Source organism: Pseudorca crassidens, chromosome 7, assembly GCF_039906515.1.
Source record: "Pseudorca crassidens isolate mPseCra1 chromosome 7, mPseCra1.hap1, whole genome shotgun sequence".
NCBI lineage: Eukaryota > Metazoa > Chordata > Mammalia > Artiodactyla > Delphinidae > Pseudorca > Pseudorca crassidens.
The window spans coordinates 107283677-107310355 of record NC_090302.1 but is presented as its reverse complement, the minus strand read 5'-3'; the positions used below and the strand labels follow the sequence as shown (position 1 = coordinate 107310355).

General features: G+C 51.0%; 1 protein-coding gene across 6 annotated transcripts in view; it reads right to left on the bottom strand.

Annotated features, from left to right (window-relative positions):
• Window positions 1–16477: 16477 nt before the first annotated feature.
• PRSS55 (serine protease 55) overlaps window positions 16478–26679 on the bottom strand; it is a 63789-nt gene continuing 53587 nt past the window's right edge. For 4 of the 6 annotated variants that reach the window (XM_067745300.1, XM_067745303.1, XM_067745302.1 and 1 more), the window contains 2 exons: window positions 24602–24751; window positions 16478–20682 (listed from right to left, as the gene is read on the bottom strand). In XM_067745300.1, coding sequence (XP_067601401.1) covers window positions 20437–20682; window positions 24602–24751 — 396 coding nt within the window. In that variant the 3' untranslated portion in view covers window positions 16478–20436. Of the gene's footprint in view, window positions 20759–24601; window positions 24752–25637; window positions 25801–26679 lie in introns of those variants that run through there. The other 2 variants (XM_067745304.1, XM_067745305.1) reach the window with 2 other exon arrangements.

Sequence of the window (26679 nt, the reverse complement as noted above, 5' to 3'; positions counted from 1 at the left end):
GATGCTGACAACAGGATCTGTTGAGAAAGGAAGGGCTGACTCTGGACCCCGGGAGAGGACAGTTCATGCCAAGAATAGACAGGATCAGGCAGCCACGTAAGGGGCAAGGGACAGGGAAAGGAGGAAAGAGGGTCAGATGGGAGATTTCTGTAGGATTTGGGACAAGTGACCTAAAAGAGACAGCGGAACACTGTCTGCTTCAGAGGAAGAGACTAATTCTTTCCCCTGGGGTCTGGGGCACTTGGGGACACATGTCAGACTGAAAGCCCAGCTTCGAGTGAAGGTCAAGACAGGAGAACCAGGAAAGGAGCGTAAATATCGCATCTGCTGGAGACAAAGATCCTGGTGCAGCAGGGGCGGCTCAGGGGTAGCCACAGAGGCTTCCCCAGCTGAGGGAGCTTCTAGACTCATAGCCCAGGCAGCCTGAGGCCGGAGCTACCCTCTGAACCAGCATCCTCCCTCCCTGGTAACCGGCGGTCTCCCAGGCAGTCGCAGCAAACCGAGGACACCTGCCACCTAGCGGCGGAGGAAAATGCTGCATGACGATGGGTTTGTGTACTGTGAGCATCTTCAGAGATTTCACGCGGTTTACTTGAATCTTATTTAATGCACGGCACCCGCCGCACAGTTGTGAGTTTCTGATCTATTCCAGCCCATAACATCAACACATTTGGGCACAGCAAGGCTCACTCCCAGAGCCCCACGGTCCCCGTTCTGCGACTGACCATCCTTCTGTGTTTAGGCCGTTGGAATCCCAGGAATCCCAAAACCCTCCGGAGGCGGCAGGGCCAGGAGCCCCCAGACCTGAGCCCTCTCACCCGTTCTGGGGTCCACTCATGGAGAACCTTGTGTCTTTGTTGTCCCCCAAAGCCCTCCTGGGGATGAATACATGCTCCTAAGACCGATGTCTGGGCTCTTTTCTCCTTGAAAATTGCCCAGCTATAGAGGAAGGATCAATATCTATTTCCACTGTGGTACGCTAGGGGACTTGGCAGGTTTTTAGTTCTCCGGGTGTTAGTTTCGGTTCTTTGCCAGCGTTTTGGGAGCTGTTGCCTGTGATTAATCACTAGGAGACGAGGCTCTTCTCCTTGGTTTGGCCACCAGGGAAAGGCCGCAGCGTGAAATTCCAGCCAGTGAGGGGGACCCGCCTCTTCCCCTGCCTGGATGGACCCCAGAGAAGTGCCTCTTATTCCAAGTCCCCCTCCCTGTGCCTTAGCCTACGCTACTTCACGCATTCATGCACTCACTTGCGCGTTCCTTCACCCGCGTGTCTGCTGCTGCCCACCGGGAGCTGCTGGAGCAAGGATGATGGCTCTGGAGGGGACGGTCTGGGAGCCACAGCACACGCAAGTTCACAGGCAGTAACCGAGGCACTGGGAGCCACCTTCGAGGTGCGTATAGTTATGGGGGCTCGGAGGACATGCACCCGCCTAGTTCTGGGGGATGACTCCAGAGGAAGGGAGTGACATCTCAGATGACACTAAAAAAGATGAATAGCAGCAAAAAGCTGGGGAAGGAGGGAAGAGAGTGGCCAGTCAGGCAGAGCCAGCAGGGTTGGTCTGCAGAGCTCAGAATGAGTAGGGCCGCCCGGGGGTCGGAGGGGCCAGAGGCTGGCCCTGAGCAGCTGTCCTTACTTTCTTCGTGAAACTGCAGGTACGTGTTGAGGCTAGTCTGAGCCAAGTTTGGAGACCCCACCCAAATAGTCCAAAGTCTGTAGGATGGTCTTGAACTTGAGCGTATCTCGTAAGAATCTTCTGGTCTGGGGGTAAGATGGGACTTCTCCAGAAAGACTGAATGGATGGGCGGTTTGGGAGGGCGGGGATTGATGGCTTCTCTCGGGTCCAGTCTAGACGGAGAGACCAAACACGTGGCCTTCTGGGCGGTCCCTGCAGAGGCACACGTGTGCAAGCGTCGGAGGTGTGGCTTCAGAACATTGGGTTTGTGAGAACGTGACCATCCAACAGCAGCTTCCTCCCCCCAGATTCAATGAGTTTTTTTCTCTCTGTTGGTCTTGGTTTCCTCGTCTATGAAATATGAAGATTGGACTAAATAATCTTCAGGATACCTCCAGCCTGGAACCTTCCGTGATTATGAATCTACCTCTTATCAACGTGCTCTTCCCTCTGAAAATCTTTCTCTCCACCCTCCCCGAGGGCAGCAGAAGGCCTGGCGCAGGGAGCCGGTGTCACACTGGGCCTGCCTCCTGTGCAGTGTTTCAGACACCCACCCCCTTGCCAAGACTTTCTGTAGCGAGCAGGGTGCTGACCGCCGGCCAATGGCTGCAGGCTCGGGATCTCTCCGGCACACACGCATTGCGCTCCGAGCGAGGGGCTGCGGGTCTCATTCTCCCCCAGCTGGGAGAGCAGAGAGCCCAGGCCTTGGAGGGGCTGGGGGTCGGCACTCACGGGACCAGGAGCCAGACCCCCGGGAAGGAGGGTCAGTAGGGACTGCTCTGTGCCACAGAGGTGCCCCGTGAGACAGCTCACTCCCACCTCCCTGCTGGCCCCATCCCTCTGGCCCTGGCATAGTGAGGGAAGTAGAGAAATTCACGGCCAAGGGCCAAGCCAGTCTGGGAAGGTTCCTGAAACCAGATCTCCTTCCGGAGGGTAAGAGGGAGGGGCACAGAGTGAGGCAGCTCTAGCTGATCAGAGGCCAGGAAGACAGGGGGACCCTCCATCCGCAGTACCAGCAGGCAGCGGGCATCAGGGCAGTTGCCGGAAGGATGCAGAGGCCTCGCTGGTGAGGGGTTGGAGAGGAGAACCAAGACATCTCCAGGAGGCCGTGTCGGGGGATCATTTGGACCTTAGTCTCCTCATCTGTAAATGACTGGATAATAATGAGGATAAATAACTGAACAGGGATGGGGATTAAAAGAGGTCAGAACATGGAAGTATTTGTTACATGGGCCTATGAGTTTCCCATCGCTACAGGGGGAGCCAATCTCCCAGCACGGGTTCTGCATATTCTTGGTCTTTCCTTTCAAGGCTGAGACAACCAGGGGTGATGGGATTTTAGATAGATTGCAACAGAATTTGATGAGCCCAGAATTCTCCAAACATGTCAGCTTTTCTGCTCCCCGTGTCTGCCTGTATTTGCAGGCATTATTTCCTGTTGGGCACGCGGTGGTGGTGGTGGTGGGGGTACGGGCGGGGGCAAGGAGATCGTAGAGGTCGTGGAGGTTGACTGCGAGCCTCGGATGGAAGCGGTCAGTGGCGACATCAGCAGTGGCCTGGGCCTTTCCGGTGCATGGGTTTGCTTTAAAACACCCAGGAGGTCACTCAGGGTAGGAAGGGGTTAGTCTGTTAAGTCCCGGCTGTCCTGAGGAGCGGCCACAGGCTGGCCAGGTAACCCTGCACCCGTGTGTGTGCATCCCATCTGTTTGCAGAAGTCAGAGGCAGCCCGGCTGACTCTCCTTCCCTGTCTCGAGGAGTTGCCTTCTCCTCCCCGCAGAAATCTGGGTTACGGTTGACCCTTGAACGACAAGGGATGCTGTTCTTGGTATCCAAGGATCCTCTGTACCCGCCATTCAACCAACCGTGGACTGCGTTGTGCTGTAGCGTTTACTCTTGAAAATCATCCACCGAGAAGTGGACCCGGGCAGTTCAAACCCGCATCGTCCCAGGGTCAATCGTCCTTCTTTGCCCCACCAATCCTGTCCAGCCCACCATCAAGTCCCATGCGTTTGGCCTCCAAACTAGCTCCTCCCACCTCCTCCCATCCCACCCTCCCAGGCCATCGCCCTCTCCCTGGACCACATCACAGCGCCCGACTGATCCACAGGCGCGCACTTAGCTCCACTCCCAGCGCCTCCCTGATATACCCACAGGGGCCCCCAGATGCAAACTCCATCACATCACAGGCTGTTTAACCCCACAAGTGGCTTCCCCGGGCCCATAAGGGGAGGGCAAGACTCTGTCCCACGGCATCCTTGGTCCTGCGTGCTCTGCCCAGCCCACCTCTGCAGCTGCCTCACCCGCATGCGCCCCTGCGCCCTGGCTCCACAGCCACTGACCCTCCTTCAGACCCCTGGGTTTGCAACATTCCCTCCTGCTGAGGTCTTGGACCATCCTGTTCCCTTTGCCTGGAATGCTCTTTCCATCTTGTTCTCCTTCTCATCCCTTCCCCTCTCACTTTCTTTCTCTCTCTCTCTTTTCTTAAATTGATTCACAATGTTGTGTTAATTTCAAGTGTACAGCAACGTGATTCAGTTATATATCAATCTCTCTCTCTATATATAGATATATATTCTTTTTCAGATTCTTTCCCACTATAGGTTATACTATATACTGAATATAGTTCCCTGAGGTCTGCAGTAAATCCTTGTTGCTTATCTATTTTATTATAGTGGTGTGTATCTGTTAATCCCATATTCCTAATTTATCCTCCCCCTGCTGCCAGCTTCCCCTTTGGTAACCATAAGTTTGTCTGTGAGTCTGTTTCTGTTTTGTATATAGATTCATTTGTATTATTTTTTAGATTCCACATATAAGTGATATCATATGATATTTGTCTTTCCCTGTCTGACTTACTTCACTTAATATGATAATCTCTAGGTCCATCTCCCATCTCACCTTTTTTTTTTTTCTTTTCTTTTGGCCAAGCTGCGTGGCTTGTGGGATCTCAGTTCCCTGACCGGGAACTGAACCCGGGCCACGGCACTGAAAGCCCAGAATCCCAACTACTAGACCACCAGGGAACTCCCTCCCATCTCACTTTCAATGTCACTTTCTCAGGAAGACTTCAGGAGACCCCATGCACGTCAGAGGGTGGCCATGCGACCAAGGTCACGCAGCAAGGGCCGGAGGCCTTGGCCCCTAGGGTTGGAGGCCACGTGCAGTTTGGAACAAACCTGGCTGGCTACACGGGGCTCGAATTTTCCTGGGGGCCCTCAGCAACCTCGTGGTGTGACGGGGATGGGAAGTCCACTGCTTGTCCTGTGTGCCCTGGGACAAATGATCCAAACCCCTGCATGTCTCACTTCCTTCATCTGTCAAGTGGAGATAACTAGTAGGTCCTACTTCATTGGGTCGTATGGAATTTTAAGTGAGATTTGACAGCACGCATCTTACAAGTCTAATAAATAGCGTGATTAATTCTTGGGTTCATAAAGGCAGATTCCCAGCCCCACTCTTGTCACGGAATTTACCCTCCAGTGTCCCTATCGAGGAGACACCTAATTCTCCCCAGCAATGTAACTCGGTCCTTGTCCTGGTAATGGCCTGAATTTCATGATAAGGCAGGAAAAATGAGCCCTTTAACAACGGATTGAGGCTACTTTTGCCACAGAGCGCGAGGATTACCAAAGTGGACTGGCTTTACTTGGTTTTTCCATTCATTCGGACAGGACAAGCCCTCGAAGACTTTCAGCTACACCCGAGGAATGTGTTTTCTGCCTGAAAAATAACCGATGTAGAAGAAAAAGAAAAGCACAGATTTTGCAGATGGCAGGCACGGTCCGCGTGGGCCTCGCCGCTAGCTTCCTGGGCTCGGTTCTTGCAAAGTGGCAAGACAGCTTTGCTTTTTCAAGCCAGTGCTCCATGGATACAAGCAGGAAGACATTCCCTGGAGTCGCTCCAGCCACTGTGGGGCTTTGCCCTTATCAACATTCCCATGATTGCACTCTCCCTAAAGAAGGGATTTCTCAAAAGTTCCACCTTTAGGGCATCACTAAGCTAGAAATGGGATCTCTGGTTTAAATCAGACGGTCCCTAGCCTTGAGACTAAAAGGAGGGTGAGCTTCTTCACGGCCAGTAGCTCCCAATACATTTTCTCCTAAGATGTGAAGCAACTCCCTTTGCAGGATTCACATTAAGGTTGACTGCTGCCAGACAGGGGAAAGTCCCTTTCCCCAGCAATCTCCAGCCTTTTTCTGCAGTGTGTCTCACCCCCCAGTGGCTCCACACGGCTGTTATCCAAATGTGTGATGGCTTTGCTCATTAACTGTCCCTTAGGGCAGGAACATTGGAAGGTGGAGATTTTGCAAACATTCTGCTTTTGGAAGTGGTTTGTTGGCTCCCATCAAACACAAGGAGAGAAAAGGGGAATGCTTTATAGCGAGGAGAGTTTGGGACTTGACCCAGGACAAAGCAATCTGCAATGCTTTGCCCCCTAAAAGGAGGAGGTGGGAGCCTCTGGGCCACTGCAGGATGAGACACTGTTCCATCATCTCGGCTGTCCCCTTCAGCCCCTCTTGTTTACCGAGGCAAACACCTCACAGGAAAGCGAGTCCTCAGTCCTCTGGGACACGTGGCCCCAGTAACACCTCTGATGTGGCTGGCGCTCCTGCTGCTGCATCCGTTGACCTGCGATGCTGCCGCGGACGCTGCCTCCCCACCAGACGCTGAGCTGCCTCAAGACAGTAACGGGGCACTGTCTGTCGTGTTTGCCAGCACAGAGCAAGACACTTAGCACTCCCTCTGATTCAATGACAAGACGAGGGAGTGAGTGAAGGCGTGCGTTTCAAAGCCATGGGTGTTTCTGCCTCACAAAGTCATTGTCTTGTGAGGAAAGCCGACAAACGCAAAGGAGCTCGGTAAGAAGCCCCATGTGCAGGATTGCTTCCTGTGCCTTTTGACCTTCAGCCATGAAGCGTGACCTTTACTGCTTGTTGAGCACAGACTGCTTTTAAAGGATATCCTTCCACTGCCCTCCCAGAAGAAAGGGGAGATTGGATGGTGCTCAAAGCCCACCAGTTTCAGGACCTTCTTTTTTGTTTTTTTTTTTAAGTTTTTAATTAATTAATTAGTTTTGGCTGCATTGGGTCTTCGTCGCTGCACGCAGGCTTTCTCTAGTTGCGGTGAGGGGGGGCTACTCTTCGTTGCGGTGCGCAGGCCTCTCATTTAAGTGGCTTCTCTTGTTGCAGAGCACGGGCTCTAGGTGCGCGGGCTTCAGTAGTTGTGGCACGCGGGCTCAGTAGTTGTGGTGCGTGGGCTCTAGAGCTCAGGCTCAGCAGTTGTGGCACACGGGCTTAGTTGTTCCGCAGCATGTGGGATCTTCCTGGACCAGGGATCAAGCCCGTGTCCCCTGCATTGGCAGGCGGATTCTTAACCACTGCACCACCAGGGAAGTCCCCAGTTTCAGGACCTTCTGCGTGTGCTCTGAAATAAGAAGACAGTAAGGGAAGGTGGCAGTGTTGGGGAATTTCAAAGCAGTCCTGGAGGGAGGCTGGTCCAATTTGGCTGATGGCAGTGGGATTTGGTTGGGGGGGGGGAGTCTCAGTGGAAGTAGCTGGTTGACTGAGAGCCATCTGAATGTGATGGAAGACAGGATAACTGAGCAAACATCCTTCCCCCAAGCTGTCCCTCCACCCCATACAAATGTGTGCGTGCACACACACAAATGCACACATATTACATCCTTTGGGAAATAGATCATGTGGAAGACACAGGTATCAAATGGAAAGGCGTTTCTTCCGAAGAGGTTAATACAGAAAAAAACCAAGATGCCAAAGCTCAGGGTAACAGCGATTTAGATATAGCACAGCTGTCATCAAACATCCTCATGGATAGGCAGGCTGGGAGGATAGGGCTGGAACTGCAGGTGATCGTGATTCAGAAGTGGGGAGGTAGAGGATAGGTCCCTGCACCCCACCTTTCTCCATAAAGGCCAACAAACTGGCTTCAATTAAGGGAGTCCTGGAGTCTGTATCTGTCTTGGAAGTCCCCGCAAAAGTCCCAGGACCTAGAATCTTTGATATTTAAGGCAGGGCAGACATCTGCCACCAGGTGGCGCCAAACAAGAGCTTGTGCTGGGACAGGCCATACCTTGCCACAGACCCAGGGCTCACCAATCCATTCATCGATTTTGCCACACCCCAGCTTTGCATTTTAGGGGCTTGGATTTCTCAGCTCCCCCCTCCTTGCCCCACTTATGGCCTCGTGGCAGGGTTTTACTATAGTGTTTCTCTATGGGATAATGGTGCTCTTTGGATATCTTAAATGCCTTGTACTTTTTAAAGTGCTTGCTTTTGCATTACTGCATTGCAGCAGGACTGACAGCTAGGCAGGAAGGGGTCATTACTTCCACCTTGCAGGTAGGAAAATTGCGGTTTAGAGAAATTACAGAGAGAAGGGAGCAGCTGGCGGTGTTTCAGCTGCTTCGTGGCCCAGGGCATTCTATTTTAGTCCTCCTTATCGATCTGAGGCATAGTCACAATGTGTAAAGGCTATGTGTCAGGGGTTTCAAGGGACTCAGGGGTAAAAAAGTGTGTCCCTGCTGTCAGGGAGCTTTTGGGCTCATCACCTTGCTGTCCCTCCTTATACCTTTGCTGTGATATCAGCACAAAAAGCTGCCTCTCTCTCCAGGCTGCAGTCACATCCTCATCGTCCTGCCCCAGACCCTTACCTGGCTGAGACGGAAATACCAGCAGCTACAGAAGAAACCTGAAGACGCTCCTGAAGCATCTTCTTAGAGCATCACTGTTAGTAAGTTATTTAAAAATTTCTTCTGCTTCAAGACACAAAAGATATATGATGGAACAGAATGCAAAAAGACCTGAATTTAAAAAAAAAAAACCTGAGGCTTCAGCGACCCCTCATACTCGTGGAGCCCTTTGTCTCCAGCCCCCAGGGCTGGTCTGTTAGCTCCTCTGCACCACCCTGGGCACCTTGGGGGAAAAGCCTCTGCCTTTCTCTCCCTTTCGGCAAGAGGACTCGGGCCGGGATGTGCTGGGTTTTCAAGGCTCCCTGAGTTCACACAGCCCTGGTCTCACCCGCAGGGCATCCTAAGAGGTCCATGCTGATGTCACTCGTTAGGAAACTCCTGGAAGATACCACGCACCAGGCACTCAACCAGAAAGGGGTTCAGAGCAGAAATGAACAACAGGAGACTCCTGCCCGGCATTCCGAACGTTGCCACGAAACCTCCAACCCCGCTTCCCCACCTTCGAAGGAGGGGCTTCTCTTGGTGATCCAAGTGGCTCATCCACCGCATCATCTGGCATGGCTTGGTGAACCTTTGTGCAATCCCAGAGTCCGGGGATGCAGGCTGGACACAGACTCAGCCCTGACCCCGCCTCTCCCGCCCTCGCACTCGAAATCCCGCCAGCATCGACTCTTTCTCCATCCCCACAGCTCCCTCTCTCTTCTCTCTTCTCCCTCCTAAGCAGCACCACAGCCTCTTACTGGGCCCCTTGGCTCTGCTCGTGTCCCCTCCTCCACTTTCCACACGATAGAGACCCTTCAGTGGCTCCCCATGGCTACTACCCTAAAAGGCCCACCTGGATGCTCCCCGACCCAGCTTCCCACTCAAATTCATCTCTCACTTGCCCCACCTCCATAACAGCCCCGCCTCCATCACAGCACTCTCTTTTTTCTTTGCCCTATGTTTTTAAAATTTTTATTTTATATTGGAGCATAGTTGATTAACAATGTTGTATTAGTTTCAGGTGGGACAGCAGAGTGATTCAGGTATACATATACATGTATCTATTCTTTTTCAAATTCTTTTCCCATTTAGGGTATTACAGAATATTGAGCAGAGTTCCCTATGCTCTACAGTAGGTCCTTGTTCATCTGTTTTAAATATAGCGGTGTGTACATGTCAGTCCCATACTATCCCTCCCCTGCCACTTCCTCTGGTAACCATAAGTTCTTTCTCTAAGTCCGTGAGTCTGTTTATGTTTTGTAAATAAGTTCATTTGTATCATTTCTTTTTAGATTCCACATGTAGTGATATCATGATACCTGTCTTTCTTTGTCTGACTTATTTCACTTAGTATGATAATCTCCAGGTCCATCCATGTTGCTGCAAATGGCATTATTTCGTTCTTTTTAATGGCTGAGTAATATTCCATTGAATATACATACTGCAACTTCTTTACCCATTCCTCAGTCCATTCATCCGTTCAACTTCATCTCTCACCTGCCTCAGCCTCCATCGTGGCCCCGCCTCCATCACAGCTCCCTTTATAGTGATGCAATCCTCTGTTCACTTCCCTGTCTCTCCCTCCAGATGGGTGGTCAGCACATGTTTTCTATAAAGGGCCAGCTAGCACATGCCTCAGGGTCGTGGACCATACGGTCTCTGTAGCAGCCACTCAACCCTGCTTTATAGCGCAAAGCAGCCACGGACACTATGTACACTGTGCGCGAGGCTGTGAGCCAGGAAAACTTCACAGAAGCAGGCAGCAGCCTGGCTTCAGCCCTCGCAGTATAGTTTGCAGCCCGCTCTGTGAATGGTCTGTCTCACAGACCCCTGGGTCCCCAGCACCCTGCCTGGCATGGGTAGATCATTCATAAAAGTTTTGAATGGAGGTATGACCCCGAGGGCTGTGTGGAGGGGGCGGCGGGGAAAAACGTGTTTTTTTCTGCGGATCCAAGTCTCACACTGGCACGGTGAGCGGCCCCAGGCGGCGGCGTTCCGCTCCGCGCCAGACCAGGGCTTCTGCTTCCCGCAGCACCCTGCATTCATCTCAGGAGCAGCCCCAGGCTCTGCAGACTAGCGCTGGGTAAGCTGTCGGGTGAGATTCCCGGCTCGCTAGGGCAGAGGGAAGAGAAGGCCCCAAGGTGAGCCAGCCACAGAGCGAGGGGAGCCCCTCGTCAGCCCCCAGTCCTGAGCGGAGCCCCATGGGGTCAGGCTCCCTCAAGAATATCTGTCAGCTGTATCTGCTGCTCGCCTGGTCTTCCGGGGATCCCGAACCTGTGCCAGCACTCCTCATTTGGGGGAAAAAAAGTTTCTCCCCAGACTCTTCGGTAGACTTTTTGTCTGAAGTCACTCTGCCACCTGGTGGCTGTATCTGGGAATTGCAGTCCCATCCGGGCCAATCGCACTAAGCCTGTTGGCTGGGTTCCTGCACCTCCAAAGCCTTCCCCCAGAAACCTGAGTCCTATTCATTCTGCAAACCCTGAAGCTCTACTTGTAAAGGCACCTGATAGCATCTACTATGCTCTTTTCCCGTGTAGCAGCATGGTTCTGGTCCTCAGTCCCTCCAGGTGTGAGCTGTCAGCAAGGTCCTCCCAAACACCCCCATAAAGCGGCCGTCCTTCTACCGACGCAGCCTTTCCACCCTCACCCCCGTCCCTCCTTCCTTTCACGGCACTGTCTCCACCTGTCATACTCAGAAACAACTGTTGTTTATTGTGTCTGTCCCCGCACTAGAACCTAGGCTTTCTGAGGGCATGCTGTCTTGTTCACAGTTCTACCCCCCTGGTAGAACAGGCTGGCACACAAAGGCTCCCAAGAAACGTTTGATGAAGGAATAAACAGCAGTGATTCACACCAGACCATGATGATTTCCTTTCTCTGAACACTGATTTCTGTTCTCTGGACTGTATGTCATTCTGGGCCAACTTTTACACAGCCGTATGTGTGTAACTCTCTTATTCCCTCCTGGATTGCAAATTCTGGAGATTATGTTTGCATTTTCTAACTGAAACAGAAGCTCAGTAGATACATTTTTAAAATTATGAACACGACAGTATTGCTGTCATTAATAGCAATCTTCACATTTATAATCTGTTTATAGTTTCTATCAGTTTCTATACTTGATCTTGGCAATTCTATGAAAGACGAAAAACAGAAATTATGAATCCTATTTTTATATAAGGAAACTGGGGCTCAGTAAGGTTAAATGACTTGCCCAAGATCACACAGCCCCTGAATGGATGTGCTGGGACTTCTGGCTCCAGACTGAGCATTCCGTTCCCTGCTTTTGTCAGTTAGGGTCCAAATGGGGAGAGTGTCACCTGATGGGGTTGTTGAGGGAAGTTGACATTACCGTGTGGGCAGAAGGGAGCTGTGCAAAGAGCCTGTGGTCTGTAGGAGAGTCTATTTTCCGGCGTTCCTCACCCCTGCTGTATTAATCTGTTAGGCTGCTGTAACAAAGTCCCACCGACTGGGTGGCTTCAGTAACAGAAATTTATCTTCTCACAGTTCTGGAGGCTGGACATCTGAGATCAAGGTGTGGGCAGGGTTGGTTTCTCCTGAGGCCTCTCTCCCTGGCTTGTTGATGGCCGTCTCCTCCCTGTGTCCTCACACGGTCATCCCTCTCTGTCCTCATCCCCTCTTCTTATAAGGACACCAGTTATATTGGATCAGGGCCCACCCTAGTGACCACATTTTACCTTAATCACCTCTTTAAAGGCCCTAATTCTAAATGCAGTCACATTCCGACGTACTGGGGATCAGAACTTCAACATCTGAATTTTGGGGGACACAATTCAGCTCATAACATTCCACCTCCTGCCCTTGTCCCTGGCAGACACATGTCACCTTCTTTCTCCACGGGCTTGTGCCCCCCTTAGAGGGCTTCTGGATGCTTTTCTGCTTCTTCAGAATGGCCAGCTGGTTGGCTGATGGCTGGCACATGGAAGGGCAAGGTCCCAGGCTGTCAGTGACTAAGAGGAAAACCCCAGAAACCGTAGAGGCCCCTGCAGGGATAGTTGCTCATGTACACTATGGCCACTTTGCCGGGCAACAAATTTAAAACCCCGAGTAAGTGGCAGAGGACTTCCTTTCTGAGAGGAATGGCTTCAGGCCAACACCTAGGAGAAATTTCTGTGCAAGTGGACAGAGGAGGAAAACACGCAGAGTTCAATTTCAGACACTTAAGAAACTCTCCAGATTTGTCCCAATTAACTTGACACCTGAAATTTGTTCGGCTCATTCTGGGGTAAATCTCTTTGTGACCCTGGACCACAATTTCTTAACCTGTAAAATGAGGGACTTAGACTAGATCCAACCATAAGACTTGAAAGGAGGGTTTGGGTCTAAGAACCAATATCTACTAGCTGTGTGACTTTGGTCAAGTCACTTTAACCTTTCTGCAACTTCGTTCTTGTCTCATAAATAGAGCTGAGGACCAGGTAATCTCTAATTCAGTGCCAGCTCTGAAATCCTCTTTTCTTAAAAAAACAAATTTCAAGCAATTATAAACTTACAGAAAATTAGGAATTACAGTTATATAATAAAACCCTTTCCTTCCTGGTCATTTGAGAGTAAGTTGCTGACCTGATTTTCTATCAGTGTGTGTTTCTACAAACAAGGACACTCTCCTGAGGTTTTACCAATTGGCCCGATGACTTCCTTCATAACGAAAGGATCCATTCAGAATGACACGCTGCCCCGAGTTGTCACTTCTCTTTGGTCTTCTTCAGCCTGGGGCAATTCCTTTGTTTTTCTTTGATTATCACGGCCTTGGTACTTTTTTTCCCCCAGGTATTGGACTTATAATTAGGTGTGAATAAGATGGTAGAAAGCAATAGTGATCATAGAGAACTCATAAGTAAACTCATAATTAAAAAATAACAAGTGTGTCTCATTAGAATTCAGAATTTTAACCAGAAAAAAGGGAAAAAGACAAGAGACGGCCTTGATACTTTTGAAGATTTTGGTGCAGCCATTTTGCAGACTGTTCCTCGATGCCAGGCCCCCTTGCCAGGGCCAGCTGGCTTGGACCCGGACTTCCCGAGTCGCCCGCCCTGCCACACGGACACGCTGTTGCCCCACCCAGGCTCTGACCACCCTCCTTACGCCCCGCGTGGGCTCCCACGCCCCTTGCCCGGCCGCCTTTCCCATGGACGCCCTCCCCGCTGTCCCCAAGCAGCCCTGAGACCCTGCGGCCCTCCTGTCCCTGAACTGAGGGCACCGCAGCACTCCACGTCACATCAGGGCCTTGGGGCTGAATCGCTCAGGATGAAAGGGAAGAGCTGGGAAGGTGGGAGCTTAAGGCTCTAGTCTTGAGTGTGGCCCCCGAATGAGGAGGGCTCCTGCTGAATGGGGGTCTGTAGGAGGAAGAGAAGGACCAAGGGCCCCCGGGACTCAGGGAGGGGTCTTTGTGGTGTCGAGAAGAGAAAAGCAAGGCAGCTGGGGGCACTGAGATAGGCTGTACACATTCTGCAGTTCTAAAAGGTCAGGAGTAAGGCCCACCTGAGGCTCTACAAAGAGACCCCGTAACAGCAGCGGGGAGGGTCTCACCTGGGGAGGCACCTCACCTGGGGGTGTGTTCTGAGTGACAGGATGGTGCCAATTGTAAACGTATAAACAGGAGGTGTGACAGGGAGCTGGGATGTGCAGCTTGCAGAAGCCAAGGCTCACTGAGGCCAGGAGCCTGGTCTGCAAGGGTGCACACGGCAGTCGGGCCGGCCCCCAGGAGCTGCAGCCGGTGCTGGGGTGAGAGCCACGGCGAGGCCAATGCAGCTCAGCCTGGGACTGTGTTCTCCGGGTCAAAGCTGTGCGGAGCTGAGAAGGGCTGCCCTTGGGTGGTGAGTTCCCTGTCAATTGTGGCATTCAAGCTGAACAGCTTGGGGGCTGATACAGAGAACTTCAAGGGGGCTCAAGTCCAGGCCAGAGAGGGGTGGGGAGAGGAGTGAGAACTCACTAAGGCCCACCCCAACCTGAGGCCTTGTCACTCAGCTTCACCCGGTACGGGCACTGGGTTCTTCTGTTACCCGTGCCTGGCTTTGCATCACTTCATCTGCATCATCACGGCCCGGCGTTGGCCTAGGCAGTCCATGTGACAAACCCCCATTTCACAGGCCAGGAACCTGGGGCGTAGGTGCCCCTGTTCCTGGGGCCTAACCCCTGAGCCTCGGCCAGGGTGATTCTGGATCCGACCCTCCACGGCTGTCAAGGCCAACTCAGGACAGGGGAGCCCCGGCCTGGCCTGCCCCCTTGGTGTGGGTGACAGGGATCTGGCTCTGCTCTCCCAACCCCAGACGAGGCTTCCTTTCCTCTCCTCGTCTGTGCTGGCCGCTGCTCACACAGCATCTGAACCCCTGGGTGATCTCCATGGGGAGGGGTGGCCCCTTCACGCACTCAAGCAGAGACAGGAGCCAGGGACCCAAGATGGAAAATGCCTCTTCCTGGGCCTGTTCTGATGTAAAACGGCAGAACTCAGAATTAAACAGGTGCTTGACATCCCAGAGCAACACAGCCCAATTAAGCTATTCTGGGGCCGGAGGGCACTTAGGCATTTTGTGAGTTTTTATTGCCCGAGACAATGAATAATATATAAGTCTGTACAGTCTCAATTCAAACGATGACTCACGTGTCACATTTCAATCTAACCCGTGTTTTAATGGGATCCTCCTAGACTTTAGAAAGCCAGGCCAGCCCTGACTTCTTGGTAATTAAAGTTTGGATCTTTTAGGGAAATACTTCTCGAAGGGTGGAACACGGACCACTGCTGGTTCCTGGTCCATGAAGAGATAAGTACAGAAATGGAGAGTAAATGCTTAGAAACCTTCAGAGCAATTTAACGAGTGATTTTATGTGGGCTGAATCTAATAATAAAAGTTTGAGCTTGTATTTTATATGTTCATTTTTTGGTTCATTTTTCTAGTAATTTAATTGTATTATGTTTTATGAAAGTATTGATTTGCAAAATGTTAGAAATTTAAAATAAGAACCCACAAGCTCTGTCCTTCCCCACGGACGGTCTGAATGCTCGGGTCCAAGGCCACGGCCCTTCCTGCTCACCACCACCAGGCTGCCGGGCGCAGAGTTCACGCCCATACAGGGCGTTTCATTCGCTGCGGGGCTCTCTGTGCCTGGCGCGTGCTGGGCTTTTGGCTGTGTGACCCCTTAGCTTGTGACCACAGCTGACCTCCTGGACCCATGGTGTCCTCCCAGGGCTTGTAGACCAGTGACCGAATCGGGGTGCCTGAGCTCAAAGCCTGACTTTGCCACAAAGTTGTAGGGTGACCTTGGGCAAGTCATTTCCCTCTTTGGGTGTCAGGTTTTTCATCATTTTAAGGGTGCTTCCGGTTCTCTCATTATGGGACTCCAACACTGGCTCTGGGGACCACTGAGATGCCCATCTTACACAGTGAAATCAAGGCCAGAGTTCTAACCAAGCTTTCATAGCACGTGGAAGGCAATTTCTTAATCTAGACACAGAAGAGTCACTGGTATCCAGCACTCATATTTTCTTACAGCTCTACTAAGGTTTAATTTAACACAAGCTGTACACATCTGAAGCGTCAACTGTGGAGAGTTATGACATATGCCTTTACCTGGGAAGCTGTCATTGCAATTAAAATATTGAATATCTCCATCTTTCCCAAAAGGTTCCATGGGCCTCCTCAAAATCCACTTTCTCCCTTACTTCTGACCCCCAGACAACCACCGATCTGCTTTCTGCCACTATATAGATTGACTTTGCGTTTTCTAGAATTTTATACGAGTAGAATCATACAGTATGCACATTTTTTGGTCTTTGTTTTACTCAGCATAATGATTTGGGATTTATCCCTGTGGTTGCATGCATCCGTAGTTTGCCCCTTTTATTGCTGAACAGTACTCCACTGCATGGACATACCACACCGTTTTTATCCTTTCAGTAGTTGATGATAAACATGTAGGTTGTTTCCAGCTTTTGCTATTACAAATAAGGCTGCTATAAACATTCTGAAACAAAGTCTCTGTGTGAACGTGGGCTTTCATTTCTCTTGGATAAATATGTAGAAGTTGAATGGCTGGGTCATAAGGTAGGTATATGTGAAACTTTTTAAGAAATTACCAAACTGTCCTCTTTTTTCTTTAACATCTTTATTGGAATATAATTGCTTTACAATGGTGTGTTAGTTTCTGCTCTATAACAAAGTGAATCAGCTATACACATACACACGTTCCCATATCTCTTGTATCATTTTACAATTCCATCGGCCTTGTATAAGAAATCCAGTTTCTCTATATCCTTGTCAACACTTGATACTACCAGCCTGAAATTTTAGCTGTTCTAGTGAATACATAGTGGTATCTCCTTGTGGTTTTAATTTGCATTCCTCTGATGACTAAAGTTGAACATCTTTTCATGTGCTATTGATCACTCATAAATCTTTTGTAAAGTGCCTGTTAAATCTTTTGCCCAATTTTAAATTGAGTTGAGTTGCAAGGATTCTTTATATATTCTGGATAGAAGTCCTCTGTCTGACATATGTGTTTGCAAATATTTCCTCTCGGTCCCAATACGTGGTCTTTAGTTTTGTGAGTGTATACAATTTCAAGGAGTTTTACAGCCCTCTATTAGGTCATCCATGAGTCTGAGTCTTTGCCCTGGGCACCGGTGCAGAACATCAGCTCTAAGGTTTCAGGTCTGGCCAAAAGAGAATGATGCGGGTCCCATAACAGAAACAGGTCCAGTGAAGGTGGAGTACTTTTTGTGAGTAAGACAGTGTGTGTAGTCAGTTGAGTTTTAGGAGTTGGGAGTAAAGATAAACGAAAAGGTTTAGCAGAAAATGGATGAATGAGATTTCCACTCTCCCTACCTACTGTCTGGAGAAACTACAGCCAAGGGACTGGGCTTGCTGGAATCATCAAGGAAGAGCTGGTTGATTCTGCTGAGAGAAATGCAAATCAGGTTGCTAGAGGTGGGACGTATTCCTGGTTGAAGGCAGGACACTGAGTGAGTCCCCCATCTATGGATCAAGAGAGGATGGGGAAAGAAGAGACTGGGGACTGAAGAACGAGGGAGTGGATACCCCAACCAGAGAGAGGATGAGAAGGAGACCTGGAAGACAGACCGGGAACCTGGATTGCTGTATTTGGCTTTTGTGACGTTGGCCAGGGACACATGTGCAAAAGTGGACTTGAAGGAAATGAAAGAATCTCCAGTGAAATGCGTAAGAGAGGGGTGAGATACTTGGGAGGAGGAGAAGAGGGTGGGGAAGGTCTTTTGCCCATGGGACAGGCAGGAGTGGGGATGAAGACCAGGGAGACTGGGAATTCGAAAGGGCGGAGGGATGAATTTGAGCAGCTGCTGTGAAATGTGCATTTTGGGAAAGAGAGCTGCTACTAGATGCCTTGTGGCAAGTTTTGATGTGAATCTAGTGTTATCTCTTCAAGAAAACTTCCAGTAAAGACCTCTGATGCACCTCAGAGTTTCTGGACTGGGATCTGTATTTATTCCGAATGCAACAGCAGCTGAGGCTGGCCTCAAGGCAGCCCGTGTTTTTGTTTTGTTTTGTTTTTGCGTTACACAAAGCTTTGATGGTGAGTAGCTCAGAGACCTTGTCTATCTTGTTCTTTGTTTAGCAAGTGCCAGCACTTCCTCTGTTCTCATCAAATGTTGGTTGAATGTTATTGTAAAAAGCCTGTCCTCCTGTATTGTCCGTGGGATAAGTGCAGGGGACCAGCTATCTCTAAAGGCGGCAGGAAGCCCTGGTCTCCAGGTTAGATATCTGTGCCCCATCTTCATCTTTTCTTCTCCACGTGACCACATGCCCTTTCTTATGTAGATTATTCAGTCCTTTCACTGTCCACAGGTTTGCTTATGTCCCCATTACCCTGCTCACCCCAGCAATCCAAGCTAACCACTTCCATCGTTAACCTTGCTCGAAGAGATGACTGCAGACTGCAAACAGCTTAAAGCACAGAGACTTCTGGAGTGCTACAGGAATTGTAGAACGTTAGCAACATTGAACACTGGGCTTCCCTTCAGTGAGATTTGTCACTCTGTCATTTCCTGTCCAATGCTGGCTTCCCTACCACAGTGCAAGCTCCAGAGAGACATTCACCTTGCCTACCCGATCATAGTGATATGCCCGGACCTAGGGGCACTGTAGGTGCTTAATGAATGTGTGTTGACTGAGGGCTTATTGACGGATGGCTTCCATGTTCCCTGTGGAAGAACCTCAGTCTAGAGGAGAAGGAGGAGCCTCCTCCCCTGTTCCATTGCTCTTCCAGGATCCAGGATAAAGAGCTGAGGTGCTCTCGCTACATGCGTACAAATGAGAAATCATGGGTTTTTACTCTGTAACTTTCTCTAGAGATTCCTTTGACCAAGGAGGACACAAAATTTGAACAAGTGTGACCGAATTCCTCAAAGAGTGAGTGATACCTGAACCCAGGTATCAGACCTGTGGGTCAGTGTCCTTGCCTTGGACAGTGTCCAGAGGCAGGGTGGCCCAAGGGCTCAGTCCACCTCCATCTAGACCAGACTGGTTTGGCGTGAATACAGCCCCACCTCCTCAGAGCCCTGTGACCTTGGGCCTTGGTTTCCTCAGTCTGTAAACAAGGCCCAGTGGTAGTACCTATTTCATAGGGTTACTCTGACTGAGGGGGGTTGACACTGAGCAGGGCCCCGTGGGGCTCCTGGGCACAAAGCCTTTCTGTGTCCCCCATTTCTTTGATTACAGGAAATAGGCTTCATTCAGCCTCCATGACCTTCCCTGAGTTCCAACGGGCGGATTCAAGCGGTTGTTAATCAGGGAAGGGAAGGGATGGGAGACAAGGGAGGAGCAGTCAAGAGAAACAATAGTGCCGCCTTGGGGCAGGTCCTGGTTCCCCATCAACGGACACAACAATATCTATGAGCTGTTTTGCAGATACCCCCTCCAGGTAGGAAAAGTTAACAGTTAACGATGGTATGCTTCCCACAAGCATGTAGACCCCTGACCAGTAGGAAGCAGAAGGTTGATGATGCCGACTCCCAATTACCTCACCACCAACCAATCAGAAGAATGTCCACAAGCTGATCACACCTTCTTTGAACCATTACTATAAAGCTTCTCCAAGGGGGGTGCAGTTTTTGGAGGTGCTAGCCTGCTGTGTTCCCTCTTTGCCTGGCAAAGAAATAAAGCTATTCTTTCGCTTTCCTCCTCAATTCTGTCTCCGTATTTCTATTTGGCATGGGTGTACAGAAGCCGAGATTTCAGCAACAAGATCTTAATACGTATAAGAGTATTTACAAGGGCGGTTGACGTGTAGGAAGCATTACGCACGTGGCAGCCTTTATTAACAAGGAGGGTTCCATGGTGTGTGTTCTGCCTGCTCCTCGGGGAGCCTGGAGGCCAGGGAATCTGAGACATTCCGGACTTCAGCAGCAAGGGAGCAGTGGAATTAGAAGCCAGGCCACTTGGGCTCCTGGGGTGCCCTGGGGGCTCCAACATGTCTACCCCTGAAACCGAGTGGGGCCTGGGCACGGAGGCCTCTTTTTGTCCCCCGTTTCTTGTAAGCAAGACTCCAGCCTCCATGACCTTCCCTGAGTTCCAAAGGGCAGATTCGAACAGTTGCTAATCAAGGAACCACCTGAGGCGAGATTAAAGGGACCAGAGAAGCCCATCACGAGTAGGAGATGGACCAGCTGAGACCCTGCACACACCCTCATCTTGTCAGCAACCCCGCCCTTGAAGTACTGTTATAAAACTTCTCATCACATCCTCCTGGGTGGGGACACATAGTTTTTCGATTTAGGAGCCCACTGTGTCCCCTTTTGCCTGGCAAAGTAATAAAGCTATTCTTTTCTACTTCACCCAAAACTCTGTCTCCGAGATCTGATTCAGCACTGGCGCACAGAGAAGCTGAGCTTTCGGCATCACCCCCCTGCTCCCATCCACATTCTTAGCACTGTTCAGTCCGAGTGAACGCCTTCCCTTCTCTGAGCCTCGGCTTCCTCATCTGAGCAGTGGGAGTGGTCCTCTCTGCCCTGCTACCTCTACAGGCAAAAGGGACGGGTGAGAAGGTGCTTTTCAACAGGAGGGGTAAAAGGTTTCACAGTTACTTTCCAAACGAGCGAGCCGTGTTCGGGCGGGGAGGGATGGGGAAAGGATGCCAGCAGAGCTGTGAGTTGCAAATGCTCCTCCTGTGAGAAATTGCCGAGAATCTGCTTCTTAGGAAACCAGGTGACCTCGAGTGGCGGCCAGCAGTCCACTTCATGGGCTCCATCTGCGCCCACAGCGGTCGTGGCAGAGCGCCCAGGCCGGCGACACCGACACCCAGGCAGCCGGGAAGAGGGGGTGACATCTGCGCGGGGGCGGAAGCGGTGCGGCATTTATATTTGGAAAACAATATGCATTTGTCAGGGTTTGCTCTTTCTTTTCTAAATTCAGAACATTTGGGGAGAGAACAAGAGAGAGGAATATTGATTTCCGCTCCGGCAGAGGATGATGGATGGCAGAGACGGCAGGAAACACGGACACTTCCTCACCTACCCCTCCCCATCGACTCCATCTCCGCCGCCGCCTGGCTGCCGCGCCCCTCGCCTCCTTCCCCGGCTTCTGATCTGCTCTCACTCTCTCCCTCGCGGCCAAAATGAAGTTGCCTCCAGGGTTAGAAGGAAAAACTCCACATGCCCCACCCCACTGGACCCCTAGAAATTTCACCGAGGTGGAAGACCCCTGAATCTTGTTGGGTTTATTTCCCACCCCCAGGCTTTTTTTTTATTTTTATTTTTTTGCGGTACGCGGGCCTCTCACTGCTGTGGCCTCTCCCGTTGCGGAGCACAGGCTCCGGACGCGCAGGCTCAGCGGCCATGGCTCACGGGCCCAGGCGCTCCGCGGCATGTGGGATCTTCCCGGACCGGGGCACGAACCCGTGTCCCCTGCATCGGCAGGCGGACTCTCAACCACTGCGCCACCAGCGAAGCCCAGGTGCTACTTCTTGCTCACTAGGTCCAGTCAGCATTACGTCATAAGTGTAATGCACCAGTGCGCTATCGTGTGCAAGTGAATGGGGTCTTGTGATCAAGATCCCTGCGAACTAAACTATCACATAGGCCCGGAGAGTTGATATCCACCTGAGGTGGGACAGTAAAGGTATAATGCTGGCCTTGTCAGCAGAGAACAAACTGCTTCTGGTGGATCTCACAGACAGGAATGCAGAAACAGGCATTCTTTCAGATCAAGAGCTGCATAGCGGATACTGGAAGAGATGTGTCACTTTACTCAAGCAATGAAATCACATCTGATACAGCAGCTGGAATTGGAGTCGCCACCTTGGCAAGCTTACAATAATCCTCTGTCATTCTCAAAGACCCGACTGTCTTCGGCCGAGGCCAGATGGGAGAGCTGAATTGGGGATGTGGTGGGAATCACCGCCCTTGGGTTTTTTAAGTACTTGATGATTGCACTAATGTCTGCAATCCCTCCAGGAATGCAGGGCTGCTTCTGTGGTTGACTATTTTCCTAGGTAGGGGCAGTTCTAGTTGCTTCCACTTGGCCTTTCCCATCATAATATCTCTTACTCCGCAGAGAAGGGAACCAGTGAGTTCAGAGTCAGCGTCCAGTAGTCCCTAAAAGGTCTGATTATTTCCTCTTCCCCAATGCACAGTTGGCAAAAGCCCGTGGGTCCTTTTGGGGAAGGCTGGGAGAGTGATTAACAGCATAAATATTCCATAGTGTACTAGGGTCCTTCATTCAAGGGGTTCTGAGTCTATAAAGTGGCTCCAGTCTTGAGAATTAACAAGCCATGACTCTTGTTTTTATCATTCAAGTTAGACTCTTGTTCACTTGACCTATTTTCTGCTTACACAGAACACGTAAGAATTAGTAGGCTTCCTGTCTATTTCACTTCTAGGAACCCCATGACGAGCTAGCCAGCCATGGTCTGCAGGAGTCAGGACATTCTGATTGTGGCATTGACCCTGCTGTCAGTCACAGGGACCATTCCCTCCTTGCCTTCGGGGCTTGAGTGCCGCCTCTGGTCCCTGCCACCACTGGTCCAATCACTCTCATTGTGGTTACGTGTCCCAATTCCGTGACTGCAGTTCCCTCTGTGAAGCCTGGCCCACAGAGAAGAGCCAGGGATGCCAGGGCTTCCCTCTCAAGTTTCTCTCTCACAGTCGTGGTGAAAGGCATGCCTTCTGGACCTTCCCAGGGTGGGTGAGTTTCAAATGACAAACTCACTCGAACATTCCCGTCCCCCTAAGTCATGGAGTCCCTTTCTCTACATTAACCCAAAGCAGGTCTGGCAATTCTAGTTCACTCACTGTGGGTCTCCTTTTGGCCATATTTCAGCCAAGCAGCGAAGCAAACTGTTAGAGCCCTTCCTTCCTCCCCAAGATGCAAAGTTAGATGCATCTGCTTAGTGAGCCCGAGGCAATAAATGCCGCCCGATCCAACTTTCCGTTCCTTCCACGATTTATCCCACAGCCTTAATAGCCACCCCCACACGTGTGGCCCGGGTTTCTATCTGCAGGAGTTAGAAAACGCAGAGGGTAGTGCACCTCCTCACGGGTCACGCTTTGTACCTCACTTTAGGGGCTGCTGGGACTTGAGTCTGCTCAGAGGTCTAGACGCCAAGAGCGGGGGTGGGGTCGTCACTGGGGAGAACCAGCAATGCCTTGCTTGTCAGCTGCCTCAGGGGCGGTCATTACCCTTTCCGCAGGTAACGCAGGGTTAACCCCCTGGGACGGGCGGGGGTGGAGAGGCCGCTTCTCCTGGGGACAGAGAGACTGCTGCCGCTGGCAGAGGAGACGCATCAGAATTTAGGGTTCAAGTTCCCCAGCTCCATCAGGGTCTTCCCACACACCCCCCTTCCAACTTGCAGGATCCCATTCCTTCCCAGTCCGTGGCCTGGGTTTAGCAGGAGACACCCTGGGAGGCTGGGAGTTCAACTCGCATTGTAATTCAGTCAGTCACAGGGGGAGACTGCGGGTCTGATTTTCAGCCTCTCAGCCCTGTGGCTACAGCGGGTAAGGGTCTCCTTCAGGGCAGACATAGAAGCTTTCAGGTCATTTACGGGCCCTTGAGCTAGGAATTCGAATCCCTGAGCTCAAACTTTTCTTTCCCCACTTTGTCCAGTAACATTACTAGCGACCAGCCAATCTCATTATACTCAACAGTTTGAAAAAAATGTTTGAAAGTATCACACACATGGTCACCCAGATCCTAGCTTCTTACGAGTGTTGGATTAGGAGTTTCCAGTGGGGATACTTTGCTTATCTCTCTTGCCCCGTCACTCCATGGACTGCCAGTGCTCTTTTTACTACCGGAAATAGAGTCATTAGTGTCTTTCAATCTAATCTGACTAGAGAGCTAATTCTAGAAATCACAGCACCAATTCAGAAAATTCATCTTTAAGATTTTGTTTCTCGAGAACCACTCTCGGTCCTAAAATCTGTATTAGTCAGAGCTCTCTAGAGAAAGGTGTAAGGCAGCGTGTGTGTGTGTGTGTGTGTGTGTCTGTGTCTGTGTGGGTGTATTTGTTATGAGGAATTGGATCATGTGATTAGGGAGACTGGCAAGTTCAAATCTGCAGTGTGGGCTGGCAAGCTCAACGCCCAGGAGAGCTGAGGGGCAGGTAGAGAGCCAGGAGAGGCAAAAGTGCAGATGAAATCCACGGGCAGTCTGCTGGAGACATGCCCTCTTGCTTGAGGAGGCTGGGCTTTTTGTTCTTTTCAGGACTTCAACTAATTGGACGAGGCCCACCCACATTATGGAGGACAATCTGCTTGTTCAAAGTTCACCAATTTAGGGCTTCCCTGGTGGCACAGTGGTTGAGAGTCCGCCTGCCGATGCAGGGGACACGGGTTCGTGCCCCGGTCCGGGAAGATCCCACATGCCGTGGAGCGGCTGGGCCCGTGAGCCACAACTACTGGGCCTGCGTGTCTGGAGCCTGTGCTCCGCAACAAGAGAGGCCGCGACAGTGAGAGGCCCGCGCACCACGATGAAGAGTGGCCCCCGCTCGTGGCAACTAGAGAAAGCCCTCGCACAGAAACGAAGACCCAACACAGCCAAAAATAAAAAAAAAAAATAAAAAAAGAATAGCATCTATTTTATTATTTGTAGAAAACTAGCCTGAAACACCATGCAGGGCAGAGCAGCACCCACAGCCTGGGGCTGCTGGGCCCCGGGAATTCTGGAGCCCGAGAGCTCTTGGATTTTTGTCTGGGAGACGCTATCGTTTTCTCAGCACTAAAGGGCCTTCCCTCTAACTCAGTCACCTTCTTGACCCAGGAGTGGTAGTTTTCTAACAAGGTGTATATTCCTGGAACGTTCTTCTGTCCACAACTCCTTCCCCAGCTGATGATGCCCACCTGGTACCACTTCTTGCCAGATTCTGTGGTACAGACGAGAGGACCCCCGCTGTCACCCTGTGGACAGAGAACACAGATCAGCAGCGAGTCCCATTTGAAACTGTCCACGTGAGGCAGAGCACAGCTCGCTCATGGAAGAGGGTTCATGGACCTCCTGACTCCGGGACGCCAAGGGGAATCACATCATCGCAGATCAACACCCACCCTATCGTGGCTGCACGCGGGGCATGTGCAGCACTCAGCCTGGCCCCAGGAACCGTGGTATGTAGAGCGTGGCCATGCACACGCTCCATGCACAGCACACAGAGAAGGAGCCGGAACACGGAGGACCCAGGCTGAGGAAGAGTGGGGACCAGATTAGCGGGTCTTAAATCAGAAGCTCTGGACAGAGCTGTAAAGGGAAGGAATGAAAAGAGGATGCGAGGAGTGCTGTTAGGCCTGTGGATGTGAACTGGGTCTCCTTTTTTTTTTTTGCGGTACGCAGGCCTCTCACTGTTGTGGCCTCTCCCCTTGCGGAGCACAGGCTCCGGACGCGCAGGCTCAGTGGCCATGGCTCACGGGCCCAGCCGCTCCGCGGCATGTGGGATTTTCCCGGACCGGGGCACGAACCCGTGTCCCCTGCATCGGCAGGCGGACTCTCAACCACTGCGCCACCAGGGAAGCCCTGAACTGGGTCTCCTTTGATGTTCTTCCGGAGGCGTGAGGGAGAAGGATGTCTCTTTTTAATTCTTTGCTGTGGGTATTTGCAGGGGGCAAGTGAGCTAAGCTTTTCCGACTATGTGACCCCTCCAGGGTGGAATCACATGGGTCTATGACTCAGATGATTATCTATTTATATGGAAAGTATGTACCAAGTCCCCACCGTGTCCTTCACACATATATGGCTTCCTTTTGTCCATTTTAATACAGGGAAAATGAAGCTTAAGGAGGATGAAGGGCTTACTCAGGGTTACATGGTGTTGGGGCCAAAGTTGGAACCAGGTCTTCCTGATGCCAAAGCACATGTTCTTTCCCTCTGGGGAGCTATAATTGTTCAAGCGATCTTTCCTTCTCAGCGGAGAGATGGCCTCCTTTTCCATGGTCATCAACAGGACCGGGAATGGGATCTAATGGGAAGGAGGACAATCAACACTTCCTGGACATGATGTCCGAGGCCCGGCGTTGGTCCCCTGACTTTACTTTCTCATCCACCCCTCATCCCACATCTCTGTGAGGTAGGTATTTTGATCCTCATCTTATAATTAGAAAATGGAAAGTCAGAAGAGATCTGCTCACTTCCACCGAACACATCTTCAAGGAGGAAAAACTAACTGTTAGGCACTTGGGATACAAGACCTTATGGTCTAGGGAGGGAGACAACAGTGCAAACAAACAGGATCAACTGCATTTTGTTTGAAGGATGAATAAGAATTTGACAGGAAGAGTGAGTGGGGGGAACTGATCGGAAAGGAATTAGGCAGGAGGTGGGGGGACTAGTTAAGAGGAGATGGGAGTGATGAGGACCTCAACCAGGGCACAAGACGGTCAGGAGGCAGGGGGGTGCGTTGAAACTGACACCATCTGGGGACTGGTGCCCCTGGACACGGGTGGTGAGTCCTAGTTCCAAGGTCATGGGGTAAAGTGCAGGGGAAGATAACGATGAAATCATGTTCAAGGGGAGTTTATGTTGACTGTGGGACACATCGCCAAGCAGAGGGATATACGGAGCGGAATTAACAGAGAGCTTGGAGCTCAAGGACACCCAGTAAGCGTGGTGCCAAAACCAGAACCACCCTTTCCAGTATGAAACACTGCCCTTAATGCTTGTCTGGTTTTTGTGGGTGTGTGCTTTTCTTTGCGCGCGTTCTACTTCAAGGTCACGGGGCAAGAACCAAATCAATAGGATTGCCACTCAAAGAGCTCCTTCCGTAAGTGCTGTCTCTATCATTTTCTTCACGTTACGGTGGCATGAATGGTATAAAAAGCCTATTAATATGTTGATTGTC